The following is a 16,120-nucleotide window of genomic DNA, read 5'->3' as shown; positions in this document are numbered from 1 at the left end:
TCCTTGCTCTAGGCTGCGAGTTCCCCCAGGGCTCAGACCGGCAGTGCTTGGCCGCCCCTTCAGACTTCCTTCCCCCAGCTCAGATGCTTGGAGGAGGTGCCCCATCTCTTCTCTCTTACTGCCAGGAATCTAACTGCTTAGCTAGACTTCAAACCACACTCAGACGCAAGAGTCTCTGAACAGAGACTCCTGAGCAGAAACCTCACAGGCCAGGAATTGATGCCAGATTGGTCCTGGTCCTACAGAACTGGATGGAGTGGGAGGGCTGATCTGCGCATAGCCTTCCCCTGATCTCGGGGTTCAAATTAACATCCTCTCTAGGACTAAACCCTCAGACATTAAGTCAAACCCAGAACAATCTCCAGGTTAAGGCAGAAGCTACACAACAGATATCTGACGCTCATTCCCAAGGATATAGGCAGGTCTGCTCTATCAGGTGGTTTGGATTGGGCTTTGTCAACACTCAGAATTACCTTCTAGAGGTTCTTTTGCCTCCTGAGGAAAAATGAGGAGAAACTCGAACAAGTCAGCTTTCTGTCCAGAGTAGCTAACATGTTCATTTTACCTCTCTGAGTTAGTGTTGCAGTTCAGATAGCCCCCAAAGAGCCCCTTTTCCAAGACAGTAGTCACCGTGAAATGCCCTGAACAGCCAATCATCAAGGTCTCTGCAGGAGCACAATTAGAGATTTCCTGGCCCTTGCAGACCATGATGCAGTATGTCATGCCTGGCTGGGACACAGGGTTCCTGAGGCACGTAATTCCACCACATGACAACTGTTTCCTGCAGCACTCAGGTCTCCAGGTCTGTCACCTGCCCTCAACCTGGTACTCTTGAAGGTGACCCAACTACTTCTCTCCAAAGACTTAACTGATCTACTGCTTAAGCTGATAATTCTGAAGCCTCCTACTCACAGGTCTCTGGAAACTTCTATTTCAATCTCCCAGAGCCCCTCAAAATTCTCACGCTCAAAGTCCAGCCCCTCTGTGTTTTAGATCTCAGCTGCTGATACCAGCAATCCCTCAGCAGCACCACAATCAACACCACGATCCCCTGGCAAATCCACAACACATTCTTAAAACCTGCTAATGACTCTTCTCCCTAATTTCCACCACCCCTGCTTTCCTTCAACTGAGCTCTCACCCAGGAACTCCTACCTCCCAAGCTGCTTCAAGCTGACTTATATAACAAGCACAAACTGTCAACCATGACCTATGGCCCACAGCTTGGCCTCCTTGACCCAGATGCTCTGGCTTCCCAAACTCCCCACCTTTATCCTTAGCCTTTAGCAATGGACCCCAACACCATCAACCTAAGTGCTATACTATTGTGAGGTCACACATGTTGCTCTCCACACCTCCATGAGCCTAGGTTCAGGTCCACCGCCTTCTCTCTCAGTGTCTCCAACTGGACAGTGTCCAAAGTTATGAGGGCCACATGCTGCTTCTCCCTCAAACCCCCACATTACATAGTGGACTTCTAGTAAAAGGTCTGGCACAGACTTGCTGCCCAGAGACATTTATTTAATGGATTGTGCTTTAAGAACAGATAGGTCTAAGACTGAGCGAGTCAAGAAGGCCAGTGAAATCGCAGACTGTGACAAAGAGCCTGGAGGATAAACCACAGGTATTCAAAGCAGAGGGGAACTGGGAAGCAGGAGAGGGAAACTCAGATGAGTCCTCCAAGAGGTTGGCAGTGACAACAGGAAGTAAGCAGGGATGAGAAGAACTCTGGAAAACAGAAAAACTGAGTCTTACCAATCAATTAGGTAGATGTCTGCAGTTAAGTTGTTTTTCTTGAAATGCGCAAACAATTTCGGCAAGTTTTCTTCAAAGAATACCTCAAATGCAGCAAAGTAAGTCAACATCTAGGAGACAATTTAAACACATTAGTAAACTAGTCGTCAGCATGATTTTCCAATCCACAAGAGTCAAGAGTTTTGCACACTTAGAATATAATAACCGTTACCCAGGTAACACACAGATAAGTTTATCTCTGTCTCTAAGCTTCCCAGAGCAGCTCTGTTCAATCCCTTCATTTCTTCAAGTTATAGGGGAGACACCAAAATCCAGAGCGAGTGCTTAACTTGCCACACAGGGGCAAAGCACAGGTACATGGGAGGTGGGACCTGAACCATGCCCTGTGGCGCTATGAAGGCTGCAGGAGCCTGTGTGAGAGAGCTGGGAAAGCAAGGCTGCCTGCTGCCTATGCCTGGCCCATCCAGAGGGAGAGGCAAGACTAGAGTCTGAGGGAAGGGCAACAGCTCCAGCTTAATCATGCAGGCCTTGACTACAATGGGTAAAGACACAACAGGCCAGCTTCGCACAAGCTTTGTAAGAAAGATAGCAGGGTGGGGAGAGACAGCAGGAAGCAATCCCCGCCCCCCCCACAGAAGGAAGAAGAGCCCCTGCTGGGTGGGAGCAGCCATGCCTGCAGCTCTACAGATGGCACACCAGGTGCAGGGGCAGAGCCCAGCCCTGACCTTTTACTCATTTTCATGGCAGGACTATACACTGCAGAGTGCAGGGATGTGAGGCAACGTCTACAGACTTGTGTGTAGAAGCCTCCAATGAGCAGGAAACCCCACAGCAGTCATCTGGCCTAAAGGTTGCCAGTGCTGCCCTGAGCAAAGGTCCCATTCAACGCTACATGCTGCTTCGCCCTTTCTCCATTCCTAATTCAGGAGAGTAAGCTGAAATTAGCCAAGGCAGGTACCATTACTGTATATCGAATGGGAAAGTTAGAGTGTGGCGTGTTAGCGCACACCCATGGCTCTAACAGTCAGAAGGCTGAGACAGTAGGCTTACGCATTCAAGGCCAACTGGCTTATCAGATAAGACCTTGTTCCAAAACAAAACAAACAAATTGATTCAAGGGTGTGAATCTCTCCTGAAGATTTCGCTCTTTTTCTTGGAGAGGAGAGTTTTCATCTGCTTGTTAAGGGAATCTCTGTAACTACTCAGCTAAGAAAACTTAAAGCACAGGAACACTGTAAGCCAGGCCTATGGTATATCCCGATCCCAGATGGGAGGCTATGGCAGGGGACCAGGAGTTTGAGGCCAGCCAGGGCTACACAGTAAGACATGGCCTCAAAATATTTAACAAAACAATGATTAAAAACACTAATTCATGAAGGTCTATAAGTCATAGTGGTTATGAGATTAATCCCCTACTATTACGTGGAGTGACTGCCACACGAGGTGTCCTTCATACTGTCTAAGTGTGACAAAGCTGTGCTGGGGGGTCTTGGTAGATTTCACTTACATCCCATTTCCCCTTACCCCATTTTAAACCCTTCTAATAGTTACAACTATAAATAATCATGTAATAACAAACTCTTTACATAATGCTTTCTTCACAATTAGGACTTTTCTCAGAACCAATTCTTAAAAGAATTTTGTACCAAAGCCACTCTCAGCTACAGAAGTGGAATACCAAACGGTCCTCCTGAAGGGCCATAGCTGACCCTCCCCTAACAGCCAGAGTGAGCAGCAGCTTCAGAACAAGGAATGTCTGAGGAAGAAGTGCTCAGCTGACGTGCACCCTCAGACCACTGAGGTATGGACAGGCAAGTGGTAATGGCCAGGAATTCAAAGCAATGCCAACTTAAAGGCTGATGGATTAGTGAGTTTTCTCACAGAGAGAACAAAGGGTTCAGGACCTGGAACAGATTCAAACCTCAGCTCTCCCACGTACCAGATGTGTCTTGGACAAGCCATTTCTTTCCTCAGTCTGTCCCCACATCTGGACTATGCAGAGGGCCCAGCTGTGAAATTTGTGGGAGGTTCTTAAAGGCCACCAAAGGTAAAGGCCATCTGCACAGCATACTAAAGCACTGCCCCATATGGGAGCACGGTCAGGAGCACACCTCCTTCTTCCTGTGCACGCGCTCACTCTGACAGTGAGCAGCGTAGTCAGCCCTGGCACTCAACAGCTAAGGAGAACACTGCTGTTACACCTCCCTAACCCAAAGAGCATGTGCTTGCCCAGAAATCACCTTCACCCTCATTTTAAAGAGTACAGTGTTTCAGACACTCTCTCTCTAGCAGATTGCATTAACCTGTCCATGCGAGAGGTGATGGCCGTGTGCTTCCACACAAGTTCAAGTGTTCCCCTCATTATGAACAGCCCATTAGAAAGGGCATATACATTTCCTGCCTTGAAAAGACAGAATGGTTGGAGAGCTCTTGCTGCGTAAAGACATGGTACTAAGATATATAGACAGCATACTCACAAGGCCATGGTCCACTCGGAAAAACGCCATTTGACAGGGTTTATTCAAAAGATTAGAAAAAGCAATAAAGGCATCTGCAGTATCGAGGTTCAAGATCAACACTGCAGCTATAAAGGACATGCCCTGAACCTGAGGAAGGAGAGAAAGGTTATGTTAACTAATGTGGCCATAAAGGTCAGAGCAGCTTTTATTTATGAGAAACCAGCTTTCCACTAAAAAGGCCCACACAACTACCCTTTCACCACCTGAATAAACCCTGTCGAACCAGACCCACCCTCTGCAGAGCCACAGCTCTGGCCATCAGCCACCTGCTTCCCCTCTATCCTTTACCCCCTCCTAATGAAAAACCATAAGCCAACCCCACCATAGGCCTTTGGCATCTGAAATATTGCCCTCTGGTATGTGCCATACTGGGTGTGGTGCTGTGGTCACACATGAATTTAGCAGGCTTAAGACCATGCACACATACACATCTGTTAAACCACAGGAATAGCAGCAGCACACTTTCGAAAAATGGTTAATGGTAAAGCTTTTTCTATTTAATGTCAGGAGTAAATCGCGTGCAAAAAGTAAGCATCACATCTAGTTAAAATGCGATGCATACCACAGAGCAGCTGCTTCAACCCAACTTGGCCAAGGAAACTGAAACAACTTATTTATCTCAAGGTTTTGCATAGTCCTCAAAAAGCCACAATGACATTCGATATAAAAGATGGGCAATGTTTTGACTTTTTTTTTTATAGACGATAACATCATAAAAAAAAACTGGAAAACATCACTTACATAACCCACATCCGGCCGGTAACAAGTATAAGCGCCCAAAATACTGTGCAACATGTCATGATATGGACCACCCTAAAAGGATTGACATATAAGATCAACACATGCGTAAGTACTGTTAGTCTCAGAACAGCGTCTGGTAACACTGCTGCTACTTCTGCTACTGTCACCCTGCTGGACACGCACTCTGCTGGTAGCTCTAGATGCATTATGCAATTAATAAATGAGCTAGTAACTTGCTGTTAATGAAGAAGTCTGCAATTCTGTCTATGAAGCTGCTCTACAAAAGCTGAAGGGTCGGCTGTGCGCAGGACCCTTGTGAACTGCCCTTCCTTTGGCCCCTGTCATAAGTCATGCTCCATTCCGAGTTCAGGAGGTAAGCCGCATGGCCAGGACTCCTCAGAGCACGTGGCCTTGTGCCCACAACAAGTATGGCCTCTCCTGTCTCCCTTTCCTGCCTGTCACTGTTTCCTCTGCATCTTTCTGAACAGCGGCTTTGGAAAGCATGTTTTAAGTCTTAGCTCCTAGTAGATGCCATTTCATTTCAAGCGCTCTCCCAACACCCTCCCCACAGCCTGCTAAGATCTCATTTGTTCTTGTAATTTGTTGCAAAACTGTCTGATTTCCCCCACTTAATTAAAAAGGGAGACAAGCTCAGGGCTGCCCCACACTGCTTTCAGTGTGCCAGAGACACTCTAAAGGGACGAGCTGGACCCACCTGCAGCTCCAATCACCTACCACACAGCCTCAGTTAATGCAGGAATAAATATGCTTTCTGGCATACGACTAGGAAGTCACTCCACAGGTAGCTCTGGGTGGCTTACAAAGGAATGACAGGAACCAGATGATCACATTTTTTGTTTGGTTTGGTTGGTTGGTTGGTGATAGGGTCTCACTGTATATCCCAAAATGGGCAAACCCTACTAATCCTGCACTCAGCCCCTTAAGTGCAGGATTTACAAGTCCCAGCACAGACTATTATATTCTCTCCTATAAAAAAGCTATATCAAAGAAGACATACTTTCAAAACACAAAGAGCCAAATAAAGAAAATACAGTGAGGTGGAGGAAGGGCAACATCCAGGGCTGGAGACAATGGTGGCAGATCCATGAGCTGACCTGAGGGCTAGAGTGACTACAGAGATATTCTATGTGATCTGAGACTGAGAAAAACTATACTGATCTTTCCTTAGAGAATTTTCCACCTTGTCATTCCATCCCTCACAGTGCTGCCAGCTCCTTTTCCTGAGTGCTCCTTCTGCTAGGCTCTCAGGCTCCCTCCCCAGCCTTCACACTTACTGTTCTCTATTCCCAAGAGTCTAAAAACCTCGGGCCCACTGACCGAGGAAGTCTCACTTAAAGGAGGCCTGAGAGAAAGAAGAAGCTACCTAGAAGGGACCACGGCACTTCCATGTCCCCTTCTTTGAGCTCACCCTGGGCTCCCAGGTAAGCACCAAGGGACTGTCCATTTCAACACTTCTGAAGTATAACTCGGGGACCATGTTTCAGGAGAAGCTCCCTCAGACCCCAGGAATGCAAAGCTGGGCCCTCAGCCTCTGCAGAGCCTTTACAGGCTGTTAGGGCTCCATGACACTGAGGTGTGGCCCACGGCAGAGAAGGACCTTCAGGAACATGCAGGGAAGCCTGTCCTGCTTTGCTCTGAGTCCCACTTGCTTCTTTGTCTCAAATTTCTAGTTTTACCTCTGCTAATGAAAAAGGTTAGGAAGCCTCTCTCTGGCAGGCAAGAGACCAGGCCACAAGCTCCCCCTGAAGATTCCCATGGTTCCATTTCTGGCTGTCTCTAGTGAAAAGTCTTTAGCCTTTGATGGACCTTGCTGTCATTTAGCTTCAAATACAGTCCAGGATAATCAATAGTCGGTACATCACTGATGGCTTCCCTCTGTGCGTTAAGTACTATGAACAACCCCGTAAGGCTGTGGAGACCATCCCTAGTCACACGTGACAGAAGAAGGGGCAGAGAATGAAATGTTTTACCTGAGACCAAACTACTGGCAAGAAGGCAACTCACTGCAATCAAACCCAAGTCAACCCTTGTAAAGCAGCGCTGCCTGATCCCCTTCAAGACCTGGGGCCACAGGAACCCCACTGAGATGGGACAGCCCAAGCATTCTGGACACAGAAGGCCTCCAAGGAGATGACCAAGAAGTGGGCTGAGGCCTACAGAAGCGAGCTAGGAGGAGAAAGACAATCCTTCAGAGAGAGTCTTCTGAAGAAGACTGCGCAGTACTCCCAGGGGTTAGACACTCGGCCACAATTCTGGACTTTCTCCATCACCTCGGCTGCAAGCGTCCTGAAGACTCAGTGCAACATTTCCAAATGTATTAGGATACAGGAAGCCAAGAGAAAACAAAGGCCCCATCAGGTACCAGGAGGGTCCTCATCTTACCCTCTGATCCAATCCAGAGGCACAGAGGCCAGAAGAAACAGTGAGAGAATGCAGGTGGGGAGCAAGGCAGGCAAGGGACAGCTTATGGTCACTGGCAGCTGACGGTACCCAATGTCTTAAGCTCCTCCACACTTAGACACCGGGTCCCTGCTCTGTAGAATTACTGAGCCAGCAATAACCCCATCACTGGAAGCACCCACAGCACTCAGCATGGTGCTACTCTCGAAGCTGTCTAGTCTCTGATGCCTGGCCAAGTCATGCCCCCTGCCTGCTTCTCAGACACAGCCAAAGTCCTAGAACTCTGCCCTCTACATTCTCTGCTCAAGTTGAGGAACAGTCCTCACCAGTGCTGCATTTACAACCACTGGGAACCCCTCTAGGAAAGCTGCAGGGACAACTGTGTCTTCCACACTCAATCACTCAATCCACAGAACCGACCCCACACTTCTGCCCCAGGCTGTCCTTCTGCCCCAGTTGTTGTTCTGCCTGGCACCCACTCGCTGCCAGACTACAGTAATTAAACCTAGTGTATGCACAGACAAGACTGCTCCCTTCCTCCTGGATATGACCTGACTCTCCAGCCCTCAAAAGAGGACAGTGCCTCTCTTGTGCTGTCAAGGCTGTCCAGCCCAAGCCCACCTACACTCTGTTCTGAGCCTGTTCATTCTGCAGCCACTTCACCAACTCATTCCAGTTTGTTACACCACCCTTTCCTAGTAAGCCTCTGTGTATGAGGCATGTCAACATACTGGGAACCATGATGCATGACTGGAGATTCCAATAGGATCAGCAAGGTGAGTGGAAGGACACAGGGCAGTCAGGAGAGGTGAAGGAAGCTGCAGTGGTGACCTACAATGCCTAGGCTCTCTAATAAAGCAGAGAACAGAGAAGGGAAAGATGGAGAAGTATTATGAAGGAGAGCTGGTGACATTCTTAGCTTACAAGAGAAGCCTCAAAGGACACCTCTGGATGTACATCTCCTGGCTCAAAGAACACAAGACCTTGAGAAGAGGACTCTAAGTCCAAACCCCTCTCATCTGTGCCCAAATGACTGAGGAGAGGCCTTTTTGATGCACTAACACCCAGACAAGAATCCATTTCCAAACCCCGTGGCTCGTCATCTCAGAAACCCCACCACCTCTGCTCAGCCACCCATCCTGGCTACCTCAAGGCTATGGGGCACTACTTCCTGACACTCCTTTCAGCAGATCCTGAAACCACACTGAGGCTCCTACAAAATGGACACAGCTACCTACAGTCCTCGAACAGAAGAGCACCAAGACCTCTGACAACACACTACCCCTAAGCCTTCTGCAGTGCCTGTCAAGGCTCGGCATGCACTTTACAAAAAGAACCAATAGCTTTTAACACAGAAGTGCGACCAGGAAGAACCAGCTACACCCATTTTAAGCATCTAAACGCATTGTCCCTGACCCCCATCTTATTCCCCCTAAAACTCTAACTAACCTTTCAAACACGACTACAAATACATGCGGCTGAGTATTCATAAAACTTAAACAGGGCACACTTGTGACGAACCCCACCACTTACTTGCTGGAAAATGCAGAGATTAGGAAATGTTCTAGAAATGTCCAGTTTAATAAGCTCCAGACTGGCCTCTCTGTCTGCTGCTGAAAACCCAGCATCTGTCAAAAAAAGCAGAAGTCATTGCACCAGGCTTTATAACATGACACCTAGAGAGAGTCTCTTCCCAAGTACAATCAATTACGCCTTTTCTACAGTGTCCACCATCATAGTGTGTGCACGGGGAGTACAGAACCTCTCACTCCAGGGATCCAAATGCCTCACAGCATGAGCTGGAACATCGAGTCTAAAAATCAAATCTAATTTGATAGTACTTGTTATCATCGACAAGTTGAGAAACACACACAATGAACCCAGGAGTGGGGAGTCATAACAAAGATGACCTTCCACCTAAACAATCTCTGGTAAAAATGTTACGTGTTGCCTCAAAACCTTAAAAGCAAAACTACGCACAATCCAGCAATCCCACTCCTGGGTGTGCAACTGAAGGAAGCGGGAGGGTTCTGCAAAGACCACTGCATGTCATGTTTGCTTCAGCACTATGCATGGCAGCAAGAAACACATCAGCCTACCTGTCTGTCTGCAGGTAAACAGATGAAGAAAAGGTGACAGATATGGACAGCAGATGAGCTGAGGGGCACTGTGCCAAATGAATAAACCAACCCCAGAAAGACACGGACTGTGTGACAGCATTTGTACATTCAATCTAAAAAAAGCTGAACTCTGGGTAGCAGAAAACAGAACAGGTTTACCAGAGGCAGGGGAGGATGGAGCAGGAAGGAACCAGGGAGATACTGGTCAAAAGATAACAAACTTTCAGATAGGAAATCCCTACAACATGATGGCTATAGTTAGTTATACACTGTATCCTTGAAATAGGCCACAGGAACAGAGGTAAAGTGCTTTCCCCATTAAAACACCCTAAGGAAGGGGTTCAGTTAGGGACACAGGTCAGTAGTAAAATGATGACCTAGCATCTAATTTGATATTACTTATCATCAACAACAATGAGGAAAATATGTGCTGAGATAGAAAAAGGAGCAATCTGTGGGAGGTAATGCATATTATCTTATATAAATTACCTAAATTTATACTTTCATCTTAAATACTGAAATCCCTAAAGTAAAAAATCCTGAAAATAGAATTCTGAATTTTTAAAAACATATTTAAAGGCATTTACTTACATTTTTATCATGCTTCAAAATATGTACATGATAGGCACACACGATCCCGTCAATTTATAAAGTAAAAATAGGATCAGCTTGTGTTTAAGTATTCATAACGACATGACTGCCTAGCCACTGAGGTATTGCTGTGTCAGTGGACCTTTCCTAATCTCACAGCTACACACTGGTGCCTCTGGAAGCTAACACTCAATGAATCAGGCTACTGGGCAACTTTAATTAGAAGCAATTGGTTGTGAAGAGACACAAACCCTCTCAGGAGCTGTGGGGTTCTATTTCTTCTAAAAGTTATTTCCTTTCCATTTTTGTTTTTTATGTATGTGAGTATATTGCTGCTCTCTTCAGACACACCAGAAGAGGGCATCAGATCCCATTACATGAGTCATGTGGTTGCTGGGATTTGAACTAAGGACTTCTGGAAGAGTAGTCAGTGCTCTTAACCACTGAGTCATCTGTCTAGCCCCCATTTTTGTTTTTTAACAGTCCCTTTGCCACAGGCCACACTAGCCAGTGAGGAGTACTGCCGTGAGTCCCCACTCAGTGAGGGAAGAGCTGTACCTTCATTCTCCACTTCTGAGCCTCCAGTGCTGAGGGACCGCCACCGCTCCTTGGCCCGAGCAAGACAGATGTCAAAGAGCTCTGAAAGAAAAGGTTCTGGTAAGTCTTACATGTACATGTTCCTTCGACAACACAAGAGAACACACAACTCTCTCTTTCTCTAAATAGAGTAAGGCATTCTTCTGACAATTCCTCCCGGCTTAGCCTGAAAGAGAGCCATTTACAAAGGAAGGCCACGCACACTGCCACGGGGCTTGGTGCCTTCTTCTGCTACACAGCTACCTATTCATATCTTGCTCTGACCTTCTGTGACTGGCCCACTGCCTCTCAGATGACCAGTCTCTTGCTTACCTCGGTATCCAGACTAATGGCCTGGGGACTGAAGAGAACAGTCAGTCAGTGTCTCATCTTTGTATTAAGGGGTGGGTGGACAGAGTCCATCTGGATTCTAACAAGATTGAATCATAATCTTAAAAAAAAAAAAGCTTTAATCTGAAATCCTTAAGACTTAAAATCCTGAAAATACGATTCTTAAAAAAAAAAAAAGACTATTACTTCTTAAGAGATTTGAGAAACACAAAAACAATGGAATACTTCATGTATTGATTTGTGCAACAAAACAGGCATCAATGCTACCTTAAGTGTCACAGTGGATGGAGGACATTATACACCTAAGTCACAAGCAGATGACCTATATAGGCAGAAATGTGCTGAAAAGCAAAGGATATGAATAGCTATCATTATGGTTCATAACTGTGCACTAGGCTTCCTAACTGTGGCCATGTGAAACACTGGCCAGGAGACCTGAATCTTTAATCAAAACTAAGATGGGTTACCCTGCATACACAGTCATCCAAAGAGCCGAGACTTTAAAGAATGTTCACAGATGCAGATGTCCAAAAGGACATCTCACTCCACTATGCTTGCAGACAGGGGCCTAGCATACATGTCCTCTGAGAGGCCCCACCCAGCAGCCAATGGAAACAGATGCAGAGACACACAGACAAACATTAGTCGGAGCTCTGTAACAGTTGAGGGAAGGACTGAGGGACCCGGAGGGGATAAGCCTCCACAAGACCGGGGTTGGGGATTTAGCTCAGTGGTAGAGCGCTTGCCTAGCAAGCGCAAGGCCCTGGGTTCGGTCCCCAGCTCTGAAAAAAAGAAGAAGAAGGAAAAAAAAAGACTCCACAAGACAAACAGAGTCAACTATTTGAACCCTTAGGGGCTTCCCAGAGACTGAACCACCAACCAAAGAGCAAGCATGGGCTGGACCCATATATGTAACAGATGTGCAGCTTGGTCTTCATGTGGGTCCCCCAATAACTGGATTGGGGGCTGTCCCTGACTCTGTTGCCTGCCCAAGGATCCTGTTTCCCTAACTAAGCTGCCCTGTCTGGTCTCAATAGGAAAGATTTTTCACCTAGTCCTGCAGTGACTTGATGTGCCAGAGTGGGGTGATACCCAGGGGCTCCCCCTTTTCACAGGAGAAGGGGATGGGGGAAGAAGCTATATGACAGGGGGATCAGGAGGGGGGCTGTGATCAGATGTAAAATGAATAAATTAATTTTAATGAATGAAAAACAAAAGGACATGTCTTTACGGACTAAGAAGATTTTTCATGCATGCACACAAACTCACACATCATCAACACCATAGTAACTCACTTTCACATGGTCAAATCTGCAAGAAATTTGTAAAATGAATCACAGTGATCTGAAGTTTATAGACAATTTCTACTTTGAACACTGAAAATGGCATGAAGACATTGCACAGAGCACAGGGGCTGAAGAGATAGCCCAGAAGTTAAGAGCACTGACTGACTTTCTAAAGGACCTAGGTTTGATTCTTAGCATCCATACTGTGGCTCACAAGCATCTGTAACTCCAGTTCTAGGGGTTCTAACACTGCAAATGTGGCTCTCAGACATACATGCAAGCAAAACACCAATAACCATAAAACAAAAATTAACAAAATCTTAAAGCTGTGCACGCGCACACACACACAAAACAGCACAACTGCAAAAACAAAACATTGACAACTTGGGTTACTTAAAGACAAAAGAGAGTAAAGGACAGGAAACCATTTTTCAGTGGTAGAATAGGGACAGCTCTACGAAGGTGGCCCACAGAAGCTGACAGCACATCAAGTTGCTCTCTACTATAGGCCATGGCTCTGCGTGTCACTGCTCCTTCTCAGATTCTAGGACTCACCATACACAGAGGTAAATGTCCCTGTGACACTTGCTGCATGGCCTCCAGGACATACTTCCCGCACCCACTCCACCTGCACTCAACAAACCACAGAAGCAGAAGCTGCAGAAGCAGAAGCTGCAGAAGAAGCACCACCCTCCAGCCTGCAACAATGTTGCCAGCTTCTAGAAGAATCCCAACCAGTAACTGCTGACCTCTTCAGATAAATGCGGCTCGAGTTCCTTAAAAGCTTCTGGATGTCATTAGCTTGGAGAAACACCACTGCTGACAAACACTTAAAAAACAACCCAGGCATTTTAGACCCTGCTGCTTTGCATCTTCCAGAGAACTTGGGTTTCTACCTCTTCTCCATGGGAATTGCTTTGGATTTCTGTTTCCAGGATTTCAATATTGAAAATTTTAAACTTTCAGGCCTATGACTTCTGGGATTAAGATGAGTGTTGCCTTCAAATAAGGACATGGGGAGCTTGCTACACACATATGGCACAGGATTCCTCATCTCGCTGCTGAGGGAGGGGCGTAGAAACTAGTGCTCTGAACAGGCAGAGCCCTCAGAGAACAGTGATTTCTGCTGTCAGAGAATTGTCACAATAGTCTTGAACTCTCTTCCACATTCAGAAGCCGTGTTTTCAGCAGCTTTGCTCCTCAGGCAGTTGCTAATAATCAGGTAACTTCAGCTTCCAAATAACTACTGCAGGCCGGCAGACTGGGCCACTAGAGGACCACAGGCCACGCTCATGACTCTACAGGGCATCATGCCCCATGCACTAGGTTTACCTCTTAGTGTCCCAGCTCCTCCGCCACCCCCACACCCTATACCTCCCTCTGGCTTGTTTATTCCCAGCTCCCATATGCTGAGGACTGCTAACCAATCACTGCCATTCTCTGAGTGTTTGCCACGTTACCTTTCTCATCATTTACTCTGCAGGGTAAAGCAAAGCACGGCTGCCTTCATGTATCTTACTAAGTGTAGCTCATCCTAATGATCCCATAAGCTGGCCTTATGACAGCTCTAATATACATGCAATCTATGCGGTGTGCCATGGCCAAACAGCAGTTATGACACACAGCTTATATTGTTGTCCTCTAAAGAGAAACACAGAGTGCTCAGGGCTGGGGTCTAGAGCATGACCTCTGCCCTCAAGCTCCAGGTGGGCTGGCAGATTTAGAAGGACATGTTCAGTTTGAGAAAGCCCAGCTTTGTTCTTAAAAGCTGAACAACAGAAATTTGCTGCATCTTAACCTAATCAGACTATTAAGACTTCCTGGAAAAGTGAGGCTCGGAATCCAAAATTAGGGCTTAGGTCAAAACATTTTGTCACTCTCAGAGGATGCACACAGGACTACCTCACGGAATGTTTATTGCTGGACTTTCTTGAACCTGCCAGTGCGCCTCCAGGCACATCAGACTTCCTCTGCATCCTGCTGGAGAATCTTCCTGCCTCTCAATTTTTCTCCCAGAGTCCTTATCTCTGCCTGGAAGTTCCTCCCACCCTTCCTGATTCAGCTATTGGCTTTATTAAGCCAATCAAAAGGCGAGGAATGTGATGTTTACAAACTATTGAGGCCGGTGAAGGTCCATAAGAATAACAACACCAGGGGTTGGGGATTTAGCTCAGTGGTAGAGCGCTTGCTGGGGGGGAGAGGGGGATGATAACAACAACACCAGAATCTGAACAGCACACCAGAGTAATACCAAGACAACCTCCACACAGGGTATGAAAACGTTACCCCAACAGTACACGCCCATTAGGGCTCCACCTCACAAGTGAAGAACTCAGTGCCTCAGAATAAAATATGTCTGCGTCTGAGCCCACAGAATCTCCGCCACAGCCACAGTTTTACTGTCACATGTATAGTCATGGTAGAAAGGCAACACTTCTCTCAGGACCCCAGCTCCAAACTCTTTTTAAAATTCAATTTATGGGCTGGAGAGATGGCTCAGTGGTTAAGAGCACTGACTGCTTTCCCAGAGGTCCTGAGTTCAATTCCCAGCAACTACATGGTGGCTCACAACCATCTGTAATGGGACCTGATGCCCTCTTCTGATGCGTCTGAAGACAGCGACAATATACTCATATACATAAAATAAAGAAATCCTTAAAAATAAAATAAAATTCAACTTATTATTATGCATACACAAGTGTGTATTGGGGGAAGAACTCCCATGTGCCCCAACATACATATGGAGGCCAGAGGACAATTTTGGGGTCAGTTCCCTCCCTCTATCCTTCTATGTGTTCCAGGGATCAAACTTATAGCACTAGGTTTGCATGGAAAGTGCCTTTCCTGCTAAGCAATGCTACCAGGCCCCCAACCCCAATTCCCAAGTGCAAGCCTGTCTTCCCTAGGTGTGAGGTTTGGATGTTTTGCTCTACTGGGGAGAGGGTTGTTTATGTAATTGGATTTAGTTGTTGTCAACTCCTCCCTCACAACCCCACACCTACACACATCCACCTCAAGGGCCAAGATGAAGGCACAAGCGCCACACCCGCTCAAGAGTGAAGCTTAGTAGTGCTACTGGACCCTGGGTCTTCAGAACATGTACTTCAGAACCAGCCAAAAGTAGAATGAGAACTTTGACCCCACACACACTGGTCACAGATATGAAACACAATACCTAACCTTTTTCAAGAAGAAAATGAGGTCGCAAGAGCTGCCTGAGACCATCACAGCTGACATTTAATGAGACATGAGGTAGTGAACAGCAGCTGGTGCTTGGCACCCAGCAAACCAGAATCACTGTCTCAGACTGGCTGGGACAAACAGTAAGGTGAGGTCAGAAAGGTGCGTTCGTTCACTCAACCAACACTTCAGAGGGGCCTGCCACATCCAGAAGATTAGGCTGGGCACAAATGACAGAGCAGACGACAGTGCAGTGAGGCCACTATGGTGGGGACAACGGACAGGACCAGCATTCACAGACAGACATAAGCTACACAGAGTGAGCCTGGACCAAGGCACAGGTCCTGGGCAAGATGTACACACAATTAGGCAGCTGCTCGGCACCATCTCCTCAGCATCTAGCTCGTCACAGGTTTTAACTGAAGTAAATTAAGCCAAGTTAAATACATCTATGCACTACGTGGGGCATCCAATTAGCCACAGGACTGTGGTGGTGTTGAGAAGATCCTCGAGCACACAGATCTTTGCATGTTCAGCAACTTCTCACCTCTTCTTCTCAGAGGCTAAGAGCTACTTCGAC

The 16,120-nt window shown here is 46.8% G+C and overlaps 1 protein-coding gene across 5 annotated transcripts in view; it reads right to left on the bottom strand.

The window, feature by feature from the left end:
- The window catches only part of Tbc1d14 (TBC1 domain family member 14), a 93,973-nt gene that overhangs the window by 7,764 nt on the left and 70,089 nt on the right, over positions 1 to 16,120 (bottom strand). For all 5 annotated transcript variants that reach the window (XM_032917123.1, XM_032917124.1, XM_032917122.1 and 2 more), the window contains 5 exons: positions 10,706 to 10,786; positions 8,970 to 9,064; positions 5,016 to 5,087; positions 4,233 to 4,361; positions 1,756 to 1,865 (listed from right to left, as the gene is read on the bottom strand). In XM_032917123.1, the coding sequence (XP_032773014.1) occupies positions 1,756 to 1,865; positions 4,233 to 4,361; positions 5,016 to 5,087; positions 8,970 to 9,064; positions 10,706 to 10,786 (487 nt within the window). The remainder of the gene's footprint in view (positions 1 to 1,755; positions 1,866 to 4,232; positions 4,362 to 5,015; positions 5,088 to 8,969; positions 9,065 to 10,705; positions 10,787 to 16,120) is intronic.

The sequence above is a fragment of the Rattus rattus genome, chromosome 11 (assembly GCF_011064425.1).
Source record: "Rattus rattus isolate New Zealand chromosome 11, Rrattus_CSIRO_v1, whole genome shotgun sequence".
Taxonomy (NCBI): Eukaryota; Metazoa; Chordata; class Mammalia; order Rodentia; family Muridae; genus Rattus; species Rattus rattus.
This window is presented reverse-complemented; position numbering and strand designations above follow the sequence as displayed.